The following is a 22,607-nucleotide window of genomic DNA, read 5'->3' as shown; positions in this document are numbered from 1 at the left end:
GGGCGGGCTACGTGTCCCCCGCTTGCCTTCCCTGAGAAAGCCGGGGCGCCTAGGGCCGCCTGTCACCTGCTGAGCGGCTTCAGGCCGCTATCCTGAGGCGCATGTGTGCCTCTGGAGAGCGGCCTGAAGCCACTCAACAGCCGACAGGCGGCGGCGACCAGAGGCTAAGCACACCTTATCCGGGCAAGAGACCCGCGTCCATGGTGGTGGGTCGCTTCGCCCCCTCACAGCGGCGGCGCCCGGAGGCTAAGCGCCCCTCCCCAGGCAAAGAGACCCGCGTCTATGCTGATGGGTCTCTGCCTGGGGTGTGCTGAGCCGACGCCGACGCTTCGCCACCTCACAGCAAAGAGACCCGCCCGGCGCCCCTACGATCCCCCACTGTGTGTTGGGCGGGATGGGGGGGGGAGGCAGGATCTTTCCTGTCTTTCCCCCCCATCCCGCCTGTCACATAGCGGGGATTGTAGAGGGCTTGACATCCCGCTTTCCCCACCACCACCCGACACTGTGGGGATGGGACAAGGCTTCTCAAGCCTCGTCTGATCCCCGGGCAGTGTGTGGGGGGGGGGGGAAAGCGGAGTCAAATTCCTCCCCTTCTTCCCGCTGTCGCCCAGCCAGTCCCCCAGCCGAAGGCAGTCAGCAGCGGGGGCTTTTCGCCGTTTGCATTCCCCCAAGGGAAGCTGTTGCCGTCTCCTTGCCTTCTTCTCCAAGCCGTAGCGCATCGGGGGACAGATCCGAGGGCGCTGTTTGCCGGGGTCGGCAAGCAGCACCCCCCATCTTCGTGTGACAGGCGGTGGGGAAGGCAGGCAGGCAGGCAAGAGAGCAAGCGCCTGCCTGCCTTCCCCCGCCACCAGTCCCCCGGAGCCCATAGGAACGCATTAAGTTTCAATGCATTCCTATGGGAAACCGGGACTCGCTAGACGAAGAATTCGTTACACGAATTGACCTGTGGAACGAATTAATTTTGTCTAGCGAGACACCACTGTACTATGGTTACCACAACATATGTTCTAGGTTACATGATGGCAACTAAATGGAACGGAAGCTTCATTCCTTTTATCACAGAGCTGAGAACAAGCAAAGTAATGAAACGCCGTACAAACCAGCAGTGGTTCAAATTACTGACTAAATGGAATAGGTTCCTGTTTGAACTATTCTTTTCAGGAAAAGCTACACTATGGAATAGAAGTGTGAGAGTTCTTTTTATTACAAGGTACTAGAAGGAAGATTTGCATTTCATATTACATGCTAAAATACAGTCACATTTATGGCAGTCCCGGATTCCCATAGGAATGCATTGGAACTTAATCAATGCGTTCCTATGGGCTCCGGGGGACTGGCGGCAGCATGGGACGGGGCTTCGGAGGTCTCCGAAGCTGCATCCCATGCCGGCTGTGCGCAGCAAGGCGGCGGCTGGGACAAGCTCTCTTCTCCCCGCCGCTGCCTTGCCTGCCTTCCCTGGCATGGGACACAACTTTGGAGGTGGTCTCTGAAGCTGTGTCCCATGCCGGCTGTGCGCGGCGGCAGCCGGGAGAAGCTCCCTTCTCCCCGCCGCCTCGCCTGCCTTCCCCGGGAAGTGGTGCAGCTTTGGAGACCTCCAAAGCTGCGTCCCATGCCGCCTCGCCTGCTTTCCCCCCACCCCGCCTATCACACAGCGGGGATCGGTCAGGCGGCGGGGAAAAAGCGGAGGAACGAACGGATCCGTTCCTCCGCTTCTCTCCCCCCTTCTTCCCGCGCTAGTGTTCTGCTGGTCTCTGCTGGTTGCCCCTCACTGCTCGCGGCAACCGGCAGAGACCAGTGGAACACAAAGGGGAACCAGCTACAGCTGGTTCCCCTTTCGCTAGACAAATGCCTTTTGCAAATACGTTTTTATGGCCACGCTTCACAAGACGAAGCGGCGGCCATAGAAAACCTTGTTGTGAAGTGAAGTCCATCAGTGTAAGTGAGACAACATAGCATGAAAGATGCTAAGAGAATAGGGAAAAAACAGAATCTTGGGGAAACAATGAGAAAGCAAACAAAACCCCAGGTTAGAACAAGGACAGACATCAAAACCAACGACTAAAATAGAAAGCAGAAAAAGGACATTTGCATACAAATCAGAATGCGAGTTGGACACAACTAAACAACAAAAATCTCTCTCATGGCCCACATAGTATTTAATATGAAGGCTGAAGTGTATTAAGAAAACTTTCTTTTTTGCTTTGCAGTTTCTTAGCACTCTCTTTGCCCCCTTGAACTTTGTGATGGAAAAAGTGGAAAGCATCCTGCCCTCCAGTCTCTGGCATCAGCTGACAAGGATCTGAAGGAAAATAGTCTGAAATGACTGCCATGACATTTTCTGTGCCAACTTACTGTTGCTGACCAGAAAGCATGATTTTTAAAAAAGGGAAGCAGTTTTCAGCTCTTCATGGGTTGTGTTATAATTTTTGTTGTTGTACAAAATACATTGATGTTTGGTTCTATTCTATTTTGCTTTCAGAAAACAAAAGGAAAAAAAACTTTGGGCAAAAATAAATTTTGTGTATTGCAGCAATATAGTCTTAATTTTGTTCACATTTCCTACCACTAAGCTCTCCTTGATGTGCATCCATTTTAATCCTCTGAATGGAACTCCCCCTCCCTTTTTATATTTTAAAGCACTATTAGGCTCAGTCGATGAGGAAGTGCTAATTAACCAAATTGATTCAGTGCATTAGATCCCTGTGCTGCTACTGTAGTAATTACAGGTATTTGTAACCAGGGCAAAGGATCAATATTTGTACACCTGCATTACAGCTAATGGCAGCAATACACTCTTCTATTGCAATGCCGAGGAAATATTAGTAAAAACTGTAACCAGGTAGTCCAGCTAGGGGGGGCAGGGGGGTGTCAAATAGTCTAATTCCACTTTTAGAAATAGCAGGCATAGTAGCATTGAGGGGGAAATGGCATGGGTGGAGAGGGTTCAACTCTGCTCCCTCGTACCTACAATACTAATCTGTCTGAGTCCTTAGTAGCAACTATTTCTTTTATCTTTTTATTTTTAGTGTGACAACTATTTCTGAAAGGGAAACAAGCCTGGGATAGACAATCACTTGGCAATTGCCATCTCAACTCCACATTCAAGAGTTTTTTAAAAAGATGAATGAGTTAGGCCTTTGTAAAGAATTTCTCACACCAGAACTCTTTACTTATTGCTTTATCCGCTTTTCTGAGCTGCTCCCAAGCTGCTGAGATATTTAAATAACCTAAACTTGTGGCAGGGGCTGACCAGGTAAGTCCCAAATATGCCATTCCATTAAGAGGGTAATTCTGCCCGTTGGCATAATTGGATCATGTAAATGCTACCTCAGCAGCAGAGGATACAGAAAAGTGGGTCCTCCCAGGTTAGGGGTATCCTTTTATTTAATCAATTTGTTTCTTAAGACATTTTTATACAGCCATAGGCATAGCCATTTTTGTTTCCCCTCCCGTTTTTCCTTATTTATAATAAAATTTTGGTTTCATTTGCCTTTTCCGTGCTGAAATGTTACAACCTAACAATCATGGCTTGGCTTGCCCCCCCCCCCCCCGTTTTGATCCTGGGTACGCCCCTGTTACAGCTCCGTCATTTTAAAAAATCCAACCAGTTTACAGCAATAAAACACAAAACTGTACAATAAAAAACCACATGAAGTTAAAACTAGACACCAGTTAACCATTTACCAAACGTAATTCTAAAATTTGGGTGTTTGTGTGCATACTCACATTAAAAATATTAATATGTGCATCAAGGGCCAATGTTTAGTCTGCATTTTTAAGTTGGAAATTCTGTACTCACTTACCTGGGAGCAAGTACCATTCAACTCCATGGAGCTAACTTCTAAGTAGACATGCATAAGGCTACACCGTACCTATGGGGATAGATTCAGACTGTTAGTTGCACTTGAGTCCTGTAGATTTCTGGTTCCAACCCACCATTTTTAAAGATAATTTGGACTTGTTCCACATCTTGTTCCACATTTCTGCTAGACGATGTTAAATTTGTTCTATTTAAATGTATATCACATCCCATAACTTGAAAGGGCTTTCAGGGTGGATGACAAAATAAAGTGTCTGCAAAATATTACAAATCTGCAACACATTAAAAAGGAAAAAAAGAAACATCAAGTGCAGGACAAAGGTGCAGTTATTTAAATAACCACTGGTCGTGACCTCAAAATGGCTGCTGAAATAAGGTCACAACTATCTGAAAGATTATGAGCAGAGGAACTCTGTCAAGCATTGCTGAGAAGGCCCTGCTACATGTCCTCACTAATCTTTATCAAAGGATATATCCATGCAGGTAAAGGAGAACATGAGGTCTGTTAAAGCAGTGCAAGGATCCAAAATCTACAGGTGAAGGACTTGATTTTCCTGGCAGGTTTGTTTCCTTTAATGAGCACTGCTTCCATCCCTAGAAGCCCCCAATTGCAATTCTTGTTTATCATCAGGAAGTGGCTGAGGATTGATCCACAGACCTGATAAACCGCAAAGAAATCCAAAATGCCTTAATGTAATTAACATAAAAGGCATTGCTCTACACACTACTTGAAGCACATAATGCACTTTCTTGAGAAGAAAAAAGGTTCATTAAAATGCACTTATGGCAATTAGCCTCAGTACGAGAGATACCCAAGGAGTTTGCGGATAGCTGCCTGACTTGCTTTAACGGATTTCATACAACTCTGAAGAGCTGGTTGTCTCAGTTCTGCCAAAGTGAAATGCATTCCGCCTACCTCTTTTGGGGAGGGGGTACGTTTTACCATCTCAGCATAGGACTTGTAAGAGTGATGTCAATGCAGCATGACAACAGACCAGGTAGGTGGCCCAGGCAGGTGACTGAACAGCTCAGGCACCTGGCGTGGGTGGTGGTCAGCCTGGACAAGCAGCAGAGAACAGCCAGAACAGGCTTGGAAACCTCCCAGCAACCGCTCTGCACCACTGTTGCTGTGCACCTCAAACTGCCACAATTTCAGCCTCAACATTTTAAATGGCGTATTTTTCTCTCTCTCCTTTCTACATCAGTGGGGGGTGGGAATGATGATGAAGGGGAGACTGGCGAACTGTAACCAGAGGGGTGGTTTTGGTGAGTTATGAGGGGAAGGGGGATTTGGGCAAAGCTGTAAGGGGAAACGGGGACTGGCCAAAGTGTGAATGAAGATGAAATGAAATAAAACAAGCACCTTGGAGAAAAAAAGGCACAAACGAGATGCCTATAATTAAAGGCAGCTCCCACGAGAAATTAATAATTATGTATGCGATATCCACATTCACTGTGAAATATTTCTTTCAGCAAGGGAACTGGAAGATGGGTAAAAGGTAAAGTTAAAGGGACCCCTGACCATTAAGTCCATATTCTATAAATCTTTTACTACAGTCTCATCTTGCTTTACTGGCCGAGGGAGCCGGTGTACAGCTTCCAGGTCATGCGGCCAGCATGACTAAGCCGCTTCTGGCGAACCAGAGCAGCGCACGGAAACGCCCTTTACCTTCCCGCTGTAGCGGTATCTATTTATCTACTTGCACTTTTACATGCTTTCAAACTGCTAGGTTGGCAGGAACAGGGACTGAACAATGGGAGCTCACCCCATCACGGGGGCTCGAACCGCTGAACTTCTGATCAGCAAGCCCTAGGCTCTGTGGTTTAGGAAGGGTTACAGTCATACCTCAACATCCGAACGCTTCGACTTCCGAAGGTTTCAACTTCCGAAGTCGACAACCTCGGAAGTCTTTTTGCCGCACGCAGAAGCGCGAGATCGCGCTTCGCACATGCGCCAACCAAGCGCTTCGCCATCTGAAAACCTCGACTTATGAAGACGGCCGTGGAACAGATAGTCTTCGTAAGTCGAGGTACCACTGTATTTGCAAGAGAGAGCCGAAAGGTTGACGCTGTCCAACCACTCCATTTGTTTATTTGAAGGAGACAAACACCAAAGGTTGTCTCAAAGTGACAAACGCACATGATGAGGCACAGGCCTCTTTTTGTATACCAGTCCCTTGGCACAGCTGCAGCACATTCTTTTCTTTAATTGAGGCAGATTTAGTAAATTTCAAATGCTATTTTATTTTATGGCACTTTCTTTTTAAATAGAAAAGCAAGGTTTATAAAGATACGTAAGCTAAAGCTAAACTAAATCTGCCATACTATTTTACTTACACATAAAAAATAGGTTGGCATACTTTATTTTAGTGAAACAAGGCAGCTCCATAATTATGTAAAAAAAGCACATCACACCAGGCATGAGACTGGGCAACAGACACATTGGCAAGTTTTTCATCCCTGAGGCTTAAACCAGCTTTTCTCTCAAATGGCCTCTTAATACAAATGTAAAACATACCTTGTTTATTTTGTATATTTGCACACAGCAGAAACATGAGAGGATCAAAAGAGGGAAGGTTTTAGCTGCCCATATGAAGGCAGCTGTTTCCCAAGTTTGTTGCTTGAATAAGTTTGGATTCCTTCTTACGTGCATTAAATGTCAGGAATTTCATAAAGTGGAGATGAAAGAAGGGGTTTCTGACACTAAAAACATTTTATGGGGATCAAACCAAAAACCAATCCCTAAAGCTTTTAGGAGCGCTTCAGTCCACATCTGTCCTAGAGCAGAGAGATGGAGATGAAAGACCGTCAGATGAGGCAAGGCAGTATTTGGCTCCACTTTCACATTTCATGCTTGCCTCTGGCCAGTTACTACACAACATTTCTCAAATTCCTGGCCATCAGTTGGTTAGGGACAGGGCTGGCAAAGCTGCATTCTTAATCAAGTGGCTGCATAATAGGAGCTCCCCATGGGGGAACTCTGTTGTATAGTAGTTGAACCAGCAAACTTTAACTCACCACCACCCCTGGTTTCTGCAGGGACAGCTGAGCAATCCAATTCCCAGATGGTGGTGGTGAGGGCCAAATTGTGACCTGTGCAGGGTCAAATTTTGCCATGGGCTGCAGGTTCCCCATCGTCCAGGCTAACATCCCTGGATGTTTCAAATACAGCCCAACTAAGATTTTGCCCTGTGCACATTTGTCACAATACTGTGACAGTATCTCGATACTGTATCTTTTTGGAGATTATCCTAACTCTTTCATTACCCTGTAAAACTGTTTTAGGACAAAAGGCATGATATTGTGTTCTTACCTGCTTTCTGTTGTATTCCGTACGAGACTGCATTCTAGTTGTCACTGGGCCTACTTTAGCCAGTAGAGCTCTTCCATGAACCACAGGGCTGAGGTCCACTGCTTCAGAGAGGGTATTCAGGAGTGTCTGTGCAGGCAGCCTTCTTTATCTCACTGTTCCCCAGCAGTACCCGGGCTCCAAGACAAGCAGCAGCCACGTCAGTCGGAAGATCCCACATAGCATTCATTAATTCATCAGAGTCCCTAAGTCCCAAGGGCTCAATGAGTCCTATGCTGCTGCAGGTGGCACTGTCATCAGCATTTCAAACCTTGCTCGTGGTCTGCCCATGACAGACAACAGGATATTTTCCACAACAACCTCCTACTGAACCATCAACCAGTTGAAAAAAAGCAGATCTAAGGTATGACCTGATGTGTGTGTTGGGCTCTCTGACTTCTGAGACAGCCCGATGACTATCATGACAACCAGGAAATCCCAAGCAGGTTCAATCAAGGCAGCTTGTGTGTGGGAAATGACATCCCAAAGAAGGAATGTTCTGAGGTTTTCCATACCATGATTGAGACTGCCTTCTCTGTGACGGCACCAAGGTGGATGGGCTACCAGCAAAATCTTCACTGTCTCTCTGATCTAGCACCCAGTACAAACCTTCAGGTCCAAATAAGTATTTCAATAGAGGAAATATGCTACTTAGGAATCAGGATGTAGGGCGTGTATGTAATATCATATCAAAGAGTTGGAAGGGACCCTGAGGATTACCTAGTCCAACCCCCAGCAATGCAGGGATATGCAGTACCTTTTAATTAAAACCATCCTTTTACATGAATAAATTGAATCCAAATAGGCACATATAACAACGAAGATTTATTTTACATAAAAATAAATTAAACTTACAAAGGACAGAAGCCAATTGGTTCTTAGTCAGCAAGACAGTGGAATAGAAAGAAGACAGCCAATCAAGGGGGGAGGGGAATTATGTCCCTTCTGGAGAGAAGGCACCTTCCAGGTTTCGGCTCTGCCTTCTAGAGAAGAGCCGGGTATAAGCTACTGCCTGGGAGCAGCTTATAGGCCTATAGGCTATTTTTTTAAAAGATAGTGATATACCCTAATACTCTTTGGTCCTCCACTTTGCATGCCCCCTGCTAAAGGAATGGACATGAGACAGAGTAGCAAGGCTGCCTCTTTGAACCCCTCACATAAAGCATCTTTCTCTCTTTTGGCAGTCATTGAGGTGTTTCAGAGAAGGAAGAGACCATTTCCACCTTCCTGCCTACCATGTCTCTCCAGTTCCACTTTAGCCAACACTCAGGGAGAGTTCAGCATGTCACAGACATAGCCTTCTTCTCATGGCGGTCCATCTCTCTGCAAAATGACTAAATAAGCCAGAGTTCTAGTTACAGGTAGGTAGCCGTGTTGGTCTGACGTAGTCAAAACAAAACAAAACAAATCCTTCCAGTAGCACCTTAGAGACCAACTAAATTTGTCATTGGTTTCAGCTTTCGTATCTGAAGAAGTGTGCATGCACACAAAAGCTCATACCAATGACAAACTTAGTTGGTCTCTAAGGTGCTGCTGGTAGGATTTTTTTAAATTTATTTTTTAAATAATATCCCTCAGCAAGAGAAAACACAGAAATTGTGCAAGGGAATTCCAGCAACTCCACCCAACATTGCTGCAACCTCCTTTGGAGGGATCTCCTAAAATGCCAGCCAGCACCCATGATATGGGGACCAGCTGGGAAACTGCCCTCTTTCCCCCCCTTGTTAATCTCTCTAGAACTCCTCACTGAACTGGCTGCCTGGTGGCAAAAGTAACAATAGCCTCTCTCATCATTCACAAAGGAGGAGAAATATCAGTTGCTTGCAGCCAGCCGTTTATCTATCCCTGTTAAGGGAAGCCCTTGCTGCACATCTCTGGCTGTTCTGTGAAGGAGAACATGCTATAAACTGGCAATAAAGAAGAGCATAGTTTCCTGATTGATATCTGGAAAGGAGTCAGAAATTGAGCCAAGGAGAAGAGATTCTATAATTTTTTTTAAAAAAATGAAGCAAATATATGGAAATTACAATGCTTTTACTATTATAAAACTGACACTCCTGAAACCATGAATGTTAATACAAATAACGGATTTAGCTGTAATTCAAGATGTTGGAAAATATATTTAAAAGTTGTTTTATGTATTACTCCCAGCTCAGCTCTTCCTTAAAGTTAACTTCATGATAAAGATAGCACAACCAGACCCAACCAATGTTACTGCTACTATTTTAACAATAGGCTTCTTCCACCAGCGTTTTTCCACCCAAGGTTGTATTCGGCAAGGATCGTCTTTCTGTCCATCATGCAGCTGATAAAATTCATGGAGTTGGGTGAAAAGAGAATGTTAGATGTCTACACCACAGTACACTATACTTTAAATTTATATATTTATACTTCTAAGAATGTGATTGAAACAATAGCAATGCATATAGATGCAGAGGCTGCTTTCAAATCTAAACAATAACTTACTGCAACAAACCCAAGATGTAGTGAGCCTTGGGTTTGGGTGTTCCCCTCCCTTGAGCAGCCAGAAGATTACTCTTGACTTTTACTTTTGGGTCTTGCTTGCCCCACAGTTTGCTATGTTGTTTGGACGCAGAATTGTGGTTACTACCAATTAATTTTTGATTTGAATATTGTATTCCCACATTACTGTACTCCAGAGCTTTCCAAACTGTGTCGTGACACATTAGTATGTCAGCTGCAGTGTGTAGGTGTGTCGTGTGAACACTCCCCACGCTGCTCCCAGGGCTGGAAGGGGGTTAGTTTAACCTCCAATTTGCTAGTAAAACTGAATTACTTGCGAAATGATGCATGTCTAAAAAGTGTGTCACCAACATGAAAAGTTTGGAAAGCTCTGCTGTAGTCAGAAATTTACAACCCACATAGTAATGGCAAAATTACAGCCTTGCCATTATATAACAATTCAAAAAACAACTAAAAATGAATTAACAAAACTTCACAAACCATTTCACATGTTGCTACTTGATAACAAAATAAAACAGAATCACTTCTAAGAATTACAGCAAATTAAATGATTACAAACAACCAAGAGAGAATAAGCAAACATACAATACACAAAACGCCAGAGTCCAAGCAAAAAGAATCACTAGTAGCCAGACTATTTCTTCCCTTCTTGTGGGATCTTGTCCACCCATAGTGGGGCAGCCATGCCATCTAAACTACTATCATCCTAATGCAGTTCCAACTGCTCTTTAGATGGTTTTAAGTTGGCTCTGCAGATACTGGAGCCATAGGAACAACTTTCTCAGTCTAAATTCTCAAATGAAAAAACAAACAACCTGGCAGGATGGAGGGGTAAGAAGATGCACTTAGCTTCCAACTTACACATGCTTCTACTTCTACCCTCCTACACACCAACTTGCTTCAAGAATCATGTTTTGGCTTGTTGGAAATTTGAGTTTAAACACTAATGGGTAATTTGTCACAACCAATAGCAGGACAAACCACAATGAACTAAAACCGAAAGAGAAAGCTTTCAAAAGTCCCCCTCCAAACAGCATTAAAATTTTGCTGATTAAACCCTCATGTAATTAAAAATTTGTGCTGTAAGGGACCTATCAAATATAAACCAAGTTATCAATTCAAGGCACACAACGGGAACGATACAATAATGGACTTTTGCTATGAGCAGCCCTCCAGCAATTCAGAGCACAGGTTTGTGAAACTTCCAGATTTCAAAATAAGCCGATTATATTTAATAATGACCCTCATTTCTATCCCTTTCCACTATTCCCCCCTCCAATATTGATTTGGATTGACAAACATTTGATCTACAATTCAAAAATACTATTCAATGGCAATCTTATGGTTTATCACACTGCGTGAATCAACATGTACTAGAAAAGTTGCCCATATTTTGATAATGGTTTTGAATGCATTCTGTGTCTTACAACATGCATACCTTTTGCATGAGGCTTTTCAGTTTGGTAGCTTCTCCAGTCAGATCCTCAGCACTGGAAACAAGCTTTCCACAAACATTAGCAAGCTTCTGAGGTGGACTCCATTCAAGAACCAACTAACAAGAAATATAACATTACTTATCTGAAATGTAGTTTATACACAACTAGAGCAGCATTTTTACAACACCACTAAACTCAATTCTGATCAGTTACACAAAGCATGTTTTTTGTTAGTTGGTTTTCGGGGGGGGGGTATTGGTATCGTTGCAAACATATACCTTCTGTCTGTTATAATGACAAAACAGTACATCATCAATTCTTTGAACAAATATGGAATGGAAAATTGGTTGTGCCCTGCAAGAATTCTCTGGTGCGTACAGAGGTATTCCAGTAATGGCTTAGTATAGATTAATATCTTTGCACTGGCCCAGGAAGACAAGGAATCAAGTGACCCTCGAAAGAAGTCTAATGCGGAAAAATGCAGTGGGTAAATCAATGCTGGCCCTATGGATGTGTTAAAAATAGTGCCAGGTTAGGCCCAATATTCCCCTTCATGGATCACTGCCTTGTCGTGGCGAAGGCGCTAGAAAACCTTCAAGAAGCTATGAGCTATACCGTGCGGGGCCACCCAAGATGGACAGGACATAGATGAGAGTTTAGACTAAATGTGATCCACCTGGAGAAGGAACTGGCAAACCACACCAGTATTTTGCCAAGAAAACTCCATGGACATAAAAAAGGAGAAGCTTTGAGAAGAAAATGAGTGTTTCCAAGGCATGCTCTGGTTCATGGGGTCATGGCGAGTCAAACATGACTACTACAACGACTAAACAACAACAGGCCCAATATCAGTGTCGTGTTTTGTTTATATTAGCCACTGAGAATATATACTAATCTTGGATACTTCCATATGTCAAACCAGAAAGAACCATCATGGTGAGTAGCCAATGCTCCATTCTATGTTTGTCATAGGAGATATTAAACATTTGGTTGATTCCTAGCTGCATTCTAAGGGGGAAGCAGTTAGTCTAGGAAGTTGGGAGGACATGCTGGAGCACTCTCCTCCCAAAGTCTGTTATGGTGCAGTCTACAGTATTTTGTATTGCTCACTGAATGTACTAGCTGTGAACCACTGTGGTGGGCTGACATACCTCTGACAGAGGTGATTGTGGAAAGAGCTGCGGATATCCCTGTTGCTCTGGCGAAGTGAGCTATTATATGTAGCAGTGTTGGCGGGGGGGTTATGTATGGGCAACTCTTTTCTCCTAGGAATTTGGGGTGAAAATATGTAAGGTTGCAGTGTCTGAAAGAAACAATACATTTAATATGCCCTCTATACAAGTCAGCGTGCTCAGAGGGATGCGAAGACTTGGAACAGGAACTTAACTCCTGTAACCTATGAAATAGGGCCTTTATCTAGGAGATAAAATAAGGGTTCAGTTGCATAGCTGGGAAAGGTGAATTCCAATACCCTTCTGGCTGATTTGATGGCCACCAGGAACCCTATCTTTAAGAATATGAGTCTTAGTGTTAGGGTCCTCAGCTGTTCAAATGCCTATGCAGATTCCAGTAAGGGAAAGTTCTTATATGGGTTGGATTAGGACAGGGGTAGGCAACCTAAGGCCCGTGGGCCGCATGCGGCCCAATCGCCTTCTCAATCTGGCCCGCGGACAGCCGGGGAATCAGTGTGTAGTAGTGAGTAGAATGTGTCATTTTATTTAAAATACATCTCTGGGTTATTTGTGGGGCATAGGAATTCGTTTGGTTTCCCCCCTCAAAATATAATCTGGCTCACCACATGGTCTGGGGGACGGTGGACTGGCCCACTGCTGAAAAAGGTTGCTGACCCCTGGTTTAGCATGCTGGCTCCTTTAAGGAATAATTTAAAGTGAGAATGGAAGTCAAGCAGTAGGTAAAGCCCTTTAACTAGGATGAGCCAAGTAAGTGTGCTGCTCCAACGAGCGCTGCAACTCTTGGAGTTAAGTATTAGAACTTCATTTTATGCGCTAGATGAAAGGGCATTGACCCACAGCAGGATACCTCCAACACCAAACATAAAAAGAGAAAGTTGCTTCTCTAATTGTGTTTCAATGCTTTAAACAGAAGAGGGCTTGTTTAAAGAGGACTATAATTATGTGAGGTTTAACTCTAAAGTGGACCTTCAATATATTATATTAGACCAGGCACCCACAAACTGCGGCCCCCCCAGATGTTTTGGCCTACAACTCCCATGATCCCTAGCTAACAGGACCAGTGGTCAGGGAAGATGGGAACTGTAGTCCAAAACATCTGGAGGGCCGAAGTTTGGGGATGCCTGTATGTAGACACATTTTGGTCATATATACTGTAAGCATGTTTGCTATTTTATATATATATAAAAATCTTAACAGCACCATATGCTCACCTTGTGAGCATCTGTAGGGAACTGATTAACCGCACTCTGCACAGCAGCTGTAAGGTGCATGCACTGTTTGTTTAGTTTCACAAGGAAAGAAAGAAACTCATCGCCACTGTAAAAATGAAGTGAGACAATAGTTACATACACAGTTATACAGAAATAGTTAATACTCTATTTCAGGGGTGGGAAACACTTTTTAACCCAAGGGCCACACTCCGTCTAGGGGGCCACATGCTGGCAGTGGGTACAGCCAGAGGCAAAAAGTGGGCAGAACTCTTACCCTTTGCACAGTAGGCTACATTCTAGCCACACAAGCCAGAGGTTTCCATACACACAAAAAACACTCTCCATCCTACACCCACCCACCTCTCACAGTTCAAAGATGCATTCCAGCCAGCCAAAAAGCACATGAGGTGGGATCACAGCAAGGCTGGTTAGGGACATGGCCTGAGCAAAGGGAAGGTAACCAGATGGGCACAACCTCTTCCCAAAGAGAGAGTCCCTAGGGCTAGATAGTTACTGGATCTGAGGCTCCATATCCCTGCTCTAACACATAGTAATTAAAAAAAACAGAAGGTGAAACAGGTATGCAAACAGTAGACTTGCTCTTAAAATGAGGAATAACTATATAACCAAACTCATCATCCTATGGCTGCTGCTGGGGAACTTTACAACTGTACAAATCTAGGGGACTGTAATATTACATTTCACACACCCACAGAAGGGATTTTGATGTGTTTCCACCCACCTATATTTTGCTCACCTTGCGTTTGTGCCAGTAGTTTAGATTCACCACTCATTTGTGTTTGTAGGTATTTGTCCCAGCAGTATGTTTTGTAATGGCCATGGTGCCACAGACAAAATCAATCAACTACAGGCATCCCCCCACCTCCCGGTGTGTGTGACTGCACATATGCACAGTGCTGGGAAAGCATTAAATAATGTAATCCACACCAGGAAATGGAGGGAGAGAGCTAAAGAGTCCTCATGGTTCACAAGGAGACCCTCTCCAAAGTCTGAAGAGGACTTCAGTGAGGGCAGAGAAGAGACTGGAGGCGCAGTCAGGTTTTGGTTTAGGCTGCGCAGCCTCTCCAACTAACAGCTGGTGTGTGGGGTATCGCAGCAGCAGCAGCTTTCCCGCATGTCCTCCAGCCAGCCCCAGAGCTTCCATTTCAGTTGTGGATTTTTTTTGTACGGTATTTACTATCTGAATTGGAGAGAACGCTACATAACGGGCATTTAAAGGGTGTTTAGAGAGTGCTCCCCACTTACGCAATTTTCACTTATGTGAGCAGGGTTCTGGAACGCAACACACTTGTTGCCTGTACAAAAGAGTGTGTGTGTTTGTATTTCCATCAAACTGCTTTACCTGAGTTCCAAATTCACCACTCTGGACAACTCTTCCAACTTTACTTCTTCTATCTGCACTTCTTTAACAGCACCTAAGATTTTCTGCTGATCTCTGATATTTGTAATTCCAAGCTAAACAAAACAAAAAATCAAACTATCTAAACAGAGAAATTTAGAATAAAACAGGATTTTAAAAACTCAAAAAGCTTGGTATTAAGTCCACGAAGGCTACATCATGGAAGAACAAGTTTCAGCATCTTAGGGCTGTGCATCCTCTAACTGTATTACAATCTCACCAAGCTAGGTTCAATAAATATTATACATATAGGTAAATCAGTATCTTCCAATGTATTTATTTGTAATTTCAAGCCATAAGTTAAAACTTTAATAATTTCCAAAGAAAAAACTGCACTACTACTTGGTCTTTTGATGAAGTGATTTCATTTGGGGGGGGGGATCTTTTCGTAAAAGGCACTGCAATTCAAACCCTCTTTGTGCCTGGTTAGTGCTGGTTCAGATTTGGCTGCCTGGAGACGGGACCAATACACCTGCAGCCCTGCTGTGCACAGAGACCATAGCAAGTAGGTGGGCATGCCTGCGGCTGATACAGCAATTGGGCCCACATTAGCCCTGATGAAGTCACACAATGTAGCAGCAGGACTGGTCTAACCACCACCCCTCGAAACACCCTATTTGGGGGCTTTCTGCTGCTGAGGATCCTACCTACAGCACTTCTAACCCCTTGCATGTTTAGCAGGCAGCAGGTGAGCTCTGTATTTGCAGTGACATTAGTGTCTGACTAATCCAACCACTCAACACCAGACTTGTGCAGTGGAGGGGTTGCTCCATAAGCCTCTTTTCCAGGTAACACCTGAAATTGCTTGGTTGAATTCATATTCACCATTCAGCTCATATTATTTCCAAACAATAGAGAGCTTTATAACCTTGTAGTTATAAAATTGTTTATAAACACTTGAGCACATGGTTATACGCTAATACTGATTTATGTTACACCATGTAGACAAAATGATCTCTTCCCTGAAGGGAACATCAAAAAGGAATTCAAAGTACCTCCTTGCACAAATGCCATCACATTTGATGTGCCCCGAGAGACAATGGGGGGGGAGGAGTCAAACCGCTGCGTTAGCAGCACTGAAGTGACCTCCCTGGGGTGCAAGCCTGGGCAGTGTGTATGGAGGTCCTGGGCTGCCCGACGACCTTCCTATCAGCCTCGCTGATGTAGTCCAAAGGAAAGCACCAGCTTGGCTGCAGGAGTTGCCAGAAGCATACAAGACACCATCCAACCTTCGACTGGCCAGCTAAACCAGCTAAAGCTGATGGGTCTCAAACCCTAGGTGAGTTAGGAACTCCCCCTACATGAGATTGTGTAGATGAGACCAATAGTGGGTCCATCAGTCAAGAAGGCAGTTTCTGCACCATCACTCTTCTCACGAATTAAAATGTACATCAGCATTAAAATTGTTCTGTGATGTGAAAAATTAGAAACATCTGCATTAAGCCAACCTGTGTAAAGTCCTTGTTTCCCATGGTCAAAAGCTCCCTTAAACCAATATCTCCCTCCTGTATGAAGCAAAAATATTTTATTATAGAAAACACTGTAAATCAGAATGTAATAATACACCTTCCCATATGCCTTCACCCAGATCAATAAACCCAACTAAGTATCAAAACATTTTAAGGATATTTATAGTGGATAAAACAAACTTAAAGCACAAATCTAGGTTAATATTCCGCACAATCCTACAACAGGTCTTTTCAGACGTAAGTTCAATGCGCCTCAAGTGGGTGTAGTACTGAAGCCTAAATGCACATTCTCCAAAATAGGACAACAGAGAGACAGGCTTTTTTTGGAGATTTCTTCCTCCCCTTGCAACCTCTCACTCTCCCCCCACCCCAAACATGCTCTGAAGAGGAAGCAAGTGGGTGGGGGAAATAGCCAAAAATGGCCTCCTTTCTCATTCTGTTGACTGGTGCCTTCTGTCAGGGAGACACAACCCAATTGGACACCACCCCCTATCTCATAGCTTTAATAAGTAGAAGTAGGAAGAATGAGAGCTAAAGTTGATGTGACTGCTTTGGTCAAGCAGGAGCAAAAATCTGATTGGTCATTTTCCTTGCTCCTGCCTCACAATCAAACTGGAGTCAGTGCCCAATCCAGTGGCCCCGTGATGCCATTAGATCCAAGGCCATTATCCATATATGGTTTCACAGCTTTCAAAGCTTACCTTCAGGACCTCTGTTAAGTGTTCAAGCTCAAGGCCTTGTAAAAACACCTCCAGGTCACCAAAGGCTGCATAAGAACTATAAATATATTGGTTGATTATTATAAAAGTATAAATAACTGGAGCAAATCTTAAGAAATAAAATGACACATATTCTGTTGCTGCCTTTTAAATATTGATTAAAAATACTGATTTAAACTCAGCTCCAGTATAAAAATGCAGAGGCAAAAAAACCCCCTTATCAATAGCTACCTAATTTGTGCATCCTTCATGCAACGGGTCTTTTTAATCACACCAGAAGTTTTAAAAGGCAAATACATGTCATTATTTATATTTTATATCTTTACTAAAAGAATAAAATTATTTCCTTGATCAGCTGGTTTTTATAGCTGCTTAGAGGCAAAGGAATGAGTGAACTGTAAGTACAATACACAAATACCCTCCTGTAACCTACAGATAAAAAAGTTCAACTAGCAGAGCACTCTTGGGGAGGACAGCGGAAGAAACAAAATCCATGGTGGCAATCTATGCCCTGCCAGTTCAAAGCGGCTAGGGTGGTTTTCCATCCCCTACATTCTAATTTCCTGCCATTTCCCCCTCCTAATTGACAACAGCTATGCAGTTTCCAACGATGGAATGAAGGCGTCTTGGATCTTGGAGAGACAAGCTTGCCCTTGAATCAATCATTCCTCTTCCCCTCCCCACCCAAGACACCCATCCCACCAACAGTGTACATCTATGACCCTGGAAATTTTATGGGCATAGAAATGGCTATGTAAATGATGGAACTTCTCTCTAACAACAGAGCAGCTCTGACAGACTGCAGCTTGAATTTTAGTATCTGTTTAAAATGGAAGTGCTTTTAAAGGGAACTGAATTAAGTGTTTAAACGGTGCACTGTACTGTGTTTAAACTGTCCAATTGTCAAAGCTTTCATAGCATAATACTTTCAAAGTTAAATACGTTAGTATTCACTATTTTTTACCTGGTTTTCTGGCTTTTAAATGAATTGGGAACTGCTTTCAGAAGTTTGTGAATAGCCTCTTCTTTAGTCAGGTTGTTGAATCTTTCTTGGAAAGGGTGTCTACTCAATGAAAGTAAGCTAAAAAGCTAAGAGAATAATTAAAAATAAATTGTTAATATTAAATCATGGAACAGATTGTTTTTCATGTTTACAAATAGGTCTGTTACACTGTTAAGTCCAACTGGAAATTCAGCTATAAAATAGAGAGAATGTGCAGAAAAGTTTCTACTCAGCTATCATGTTAGACTCCAGTGGTTCCCAATTAGGGGTCCGGGGACTCCTGGGGGTCCACAGAATGCACCTGAGGGTCCACAGTCCCTTCCCTTGCCTCCCCAACTAAATTATTGTCATTTGTACATGGTAATATCTTAAATTTTATGGTCTGTTTTAGCGCTGTGCAATTTTTCAATATATTAGCCAAAATCGGTTTTGAAATTACACCACAGTGGTAATTTTGACATGGAAATGCGCAGCAATGTATTGCTCCTCACGCAAAGGGGAACAGGGCAGCCAATTTCAAAGCGCCACTGATATCACACAATGATCTCCGTGATCACGCCGCTGATCTGAGCTGCCTTCCCTCACGCTGAGGGAAAACAGTGCAGCTAATTGCAAGGCGCTGCCTTCCCCTCATGCTGACAGAGAAGAGGGCAGCTGATTACCCTCACTTCAAGGCCTCCCCCTGGCACTGAGACGTGGCAGCTTTTTTCAGTCAGTAGGAAAGTGGCAGCAGCCATGGTGGACGTACATCTTTGTTGGCTGCCACCGCTGGCTGTCCTGCTGACAGCGGCTTAATGCACCCCCCATCCCCTCCTACTCAAACCATGCAGTGGTGAGCCCGCTTCCTCTCCTCCCCCCACCCATCCTACCTCAGTGGCTGCTCCTTCCCTCGTCCCCATACCTGATCTGCACACACCCCACCTGCCTGATCTCCATGACTGCTTCTTCCCACATCCTTATGCCTGATCTCCCTTTGCTTGCTCTTAAGTCTTTTTTTTACTGGCAATGATGTGTCAGCTGCCTTATTTTACTTTAAATGTAGCAAGTCACTTTTCTATCAAGTGTGTACAGTATGTTTTCAGTATTAATCCTTCTAAGTATGTTCAGCTTCAATTTTGTGTTGTGGCAGTTGACCCCCGTTTCTTTTTCCAAATTAGTACATCAATAGAAATAAATTCAGATTGTCATGAGTAGAAACATTATTCAAGCATGAATCTGAATGAAGATCTACAGTAATTTCATAAATTATTACTAAGTGGCAGAACGTATTTAAAAAACAGAAGGCAGGCTTCCGGTTGACCGCGCCATCTTTGCTCAGACGGGGGTCCGATCAGCGGAGCGGACCTCGGCGCTTCAGAGGTGGAGGGAATTGCTCCAGCGAAGCAAAACCTCCTTAAAAGCCCCAAATCGAGCTTTTTGGGGACGGATTTTGCCTGGCGGCGCCAAAAGCGGGCTCTCTCCTCCCCGGATCGGCTTTGTTTAAGCCCCCGAGAGCGAGGAGGTGAACCGCGGCGGACAGGCTGACACTGCTGCTCTGAGAGCGCGAAGCTGCGAGTCTGGGAAGTGGAGGCGGCCAATTCTTCCAAGAATAATTAGCAAATGAATAGACTGTGAGTAATTTGGATTGTTTGGAATTTAAATTAAGGCAATTTGGATTTGGGAGAGAGGGGGAAAAGAGGAAGCCACCCCCCCCCCACGGTAACATAAGAGACAGTAAACAGAAACCCGAAGCCGTAAACAGAAGATCTTAACTTAAAAGGATCCCTCAAAGGCATCAAAGAGAATCTCCCCTAAATGCAGGGTGAAAGGGGAGAGAGACTGTGGTTGTGAGTGCCCTGCAGCAAGAGGTAAAGACTAAGAAAAACCTTTCTTTTCCTCGGCAGCCGGCAGCCCAGACAACCCAGTGAGTTGATCAGGATTTATAAGTCAATTTTTATTTCATTGTATTTCTGAACTTTGTGGAAATTCTTTTTTGGTTTAAATGTTTGTGAAATGTGAGTTCGAACTTTATTGTCAATAAGACTTGAAGAATGCAGCCAGCTTGTTAAAATGGAGTCGAGAAAATAAACTGTGATCATATTCCACCCCACGTGACAAGTTTTGACCTTGGCAGGATTGAACTATGTCAACAAAAAAGTGTTCCCCTGAGTTCCAGCGGTCTGTTTTGACCTTAATGTGGGAAACAAGAATAGAACTATGTCAAGAGGAGAAAAAACGGCAAGAGTTACAGCAACAATTTCAGATGGTGATGGCAGAATATGATTTTCTAGAAGATGAAGCTTTTGAAACTGAAAAAGATGAATGTGAGAATGACAAAGATGGTGACTGTGATTTGGAAGAAAAAGATGAAGATGAGGACTGTGATGATTCAACACAAAATGAAGCACACCACGAAAAAAATGATGACTTTACTCTACAAAAAGTTGGATGGAGTGCCCTGCATTTGAGGGGGGCACGATTGGTATTACTGGAACTCCAGAACACCCACAGGGAAGAAGGAAAAAATATGCAGAGAAGAGAAGAAATTCAGGGGTCTTGTATGGTGGCCTAGATGGCAAAAGACTGTAAACAGGGGGTGGGGTGAAGGGAAAGTGATGTTGTGATTATAAGGATGGATTAACAGGTTTATAACTGGTCTGCTGATTATGGAATTTGCTGGATTGGGGGGGTGGAGCTGGTAATCGGGGATGTAAGGTTAAATTGAGAATAGTTATAGTTTTAAAAGTGAATGGATTTTGGAAAAATGTGAAAATATTGAGGCTTATAGAGGGAGTAAAAATTAGGCACGGGAAGATAAAATGGGAGTTTGATTTTTCAGTGATTTGAACATTAGGTGAAAATGATAACAATTGATTTATAAGTTGTATAAGATATAAAGGTGTATTTTTATAAAGTAAGAAACTGTTAAAGATGATAAAAAAGGGATGAAAACCGGGGAAGGGGGGGGAGGGGAAGCCCACAAAATATGGTTTTACAATTATGAATGTAAGAAATTTTTTTTCTGTTTTGTACTGTTCTTTTTCTCTTTTTTTGCTTTTTCTTTTTTCTCTTTTTTCCTATTTCAATTTTTTTCTTTTTTTGGTATGACAATAGATGGTTGGATGGATGTCCTCCTGCGTACTGCCCTGGTTTGCTGGAGCTCCCTGGTGGCAGGGGGGGGGCTTTGGGGTCAGGGGAGGGGGAGGAGGACAGAAATCCAAGCATAAAATGGACCATCTCTGACTGTTCACCTACATGGGATACTTCTGTGGCAGGGGAGGATCCATGTGGGTGGGTGGGAAGGAGGTGGAAAAGGTGTTTATGTATGTACCGTTTTTTTTTGCAGTTTGTAAAATTAATAAAAAGTATGTTTAAAAAATAAAAAACAGAAGGCAGAAGAACTAGCAAGGTCTGTCTTACAGATGATATTGCTGAAATGCAACTACATGCACTGTATGACTACTTACACCATACTAATATTAAAGGGGCATTGTTCAAACCTTTCCACTTTTATACAGGGTGAGTCCTTTAAAAGAGGCTCCGTGGATAGAGTACACATGTTCCACGGGCCTCTTTTAAAAGACTCACCCTGTATTATACTGCATTGCATAGGGTTGAGGTCCCTTCCAACTCTACAATTTTATGAACCTAAGAATCGAACCATCTTTTAAAACAGAAAATCAGAAGAGAATTACTTAGTAAGAGAGGCGACAAGAGTGCATGCCGACTGTGTGCCTGATAGACAGAACACTGAAGGGAAGGGAGCTCAAGTCTCAATCTAAACTTCATTATAAAAATTTGCTGCATGTAGCTGATGTAACATTCTAGAGTGCAGTGCAGAATCTGGAGTGTGAGGTGACATGCACATATAACTGAGAATAGGTTTTGAAAATAATCCCATTTCATTGATACAGAAGCATCAAGAAAAGGTGCAATTTTGGCCATGTGGAGGTAATGAACGTATTGAATCTGAAACAGGTAGGAATTTATTCATTGCTTACATGTTAGTGCATTTGTAGGCCAATGTCACTCCTTCTCCCTCTACCCCGAAAAGGTAATCACAAGGACTTACACAGAACATCAAGGTAGACAACTGAGCTCACAAACATGATCCTTCACATTTTTTCTGTTGTTTAGTAGTGTTGGGAAAGTGCAATGTGAAGCAAACAAAAGTTGTGTGCTGGAAGAGGCTGTTTAACCCTTCCACTTGACAATTCTTTTTAACTGCAATACCTAGCACCCAGCATATTTTATCACCCAGCATCTCAGCTTACAAAGCAACCCTAGATTTCTTGCAGAATGCTCGGTGGTAGAAATCTCTTCATGCTGCAGTTCCAAATTCAGAATAGCAAACAAAATGCAGGATCGTGGCGGGGTGGGAAAATTTTGTTAGCTCCAGGCACTCCGTGGGAGAGCAAAGCGTAAGCAACCACAATGTACAATATTGCATAAAATTGTTGCTGATCTTGGAGCACATATGTTAAGGCATCAGCCTTGGTTTCCAACTCCCTGATATTGTGGCGC

At 43.5% G+C, this 22,607-nt stretch overlaps 2 protein-coding genes across 6 annotated transcripts in view; one reads left to right on the top strand and one right to left on the bottom strand.

Annotated features, from left to right (window-relative positions):
- The window catches only part of ST7 (suppression of tumorigenicity 7), a 93,808-nt gene extending 91,275 nt beyond the window's left edge, over positions 1 to 2,533 (top strand). For all 5 annotated transcript variants that reach the window (XM_035126666.3, XM_035126667.3, XM_088676504.1 and 2 more), the window contains exon 15: positions 2,208 to 2,533. In XM_035126666.3, coding sequence (XP_034982557.1) covers positions 2,208 to 2,303 — 96 coding nt within the window. In that variant the 3' untranslated portion in view covers positions 2,304 to 2,533. The remainder of the gene's footprint in view (positions 1 to 2,207) is intronic.
- A 5,442-nt stretch (positions 2,534 to 7,975) lies between these two features.
- ASZ1 (ankyrin repeat, SAM and basic leucine zipper domain containing 1) overlaps positions 7,976 to 22,607 on the bottom strand; it is a 43,265-nt gene continuing 28,633 nt past the window's right edge. The window contains exons 7-13 of the mRNA XM_035126665.3: positions 18,066 to 18,190; positions 17,084 to 17,159; positions 16,362 to 16,418; positions 14,857 to 14,969; positions 13,494 to 13,599; positions 11,092 to 11,205; positions 7,976 to 9,474 (exon numbers count right to left, since the gene is read on the bottom strand). Coding sequence (XP_034982556.1) covers positions 9,322 to 9,474; positions 11,092 to 11,205; positions 13,494 to 13,599; positions 14,857 to 14,969; positions 16,362 to 16,418; positions 17,084 to 17,159; positions 18,066 to 18,190 — 744 coding nt within the window. The 3' untranslated portion in view covers positions 7,976 to 9,321. The remainder of the gene's footprint in view (positions 9,475 to 11,091; positions 11,206 to 13,493; positions 13,600 to 14,856; positions 14,970 to 16,361; positions 16,419 to 17,083; positions 17,160 to 18,065; positions 18,191 to 22,607) is intronic.

Source organism: Zootoca vivipara, chromosome 9, assembly GCF_965207765.1.
Source record: "Zootoca vivipara chromosome 9, rZooViv2.hap1.1, whole genome shotgun sequence".
NCBI lineage: Eukaryota > Metazoa > Chordata > Lepidosauria > Squamata > Lacertidae > Zootoca > Zootoca vivipara.
This window is presented reverse-complemented; position numbering and strand designations above follow the sequence as displayed.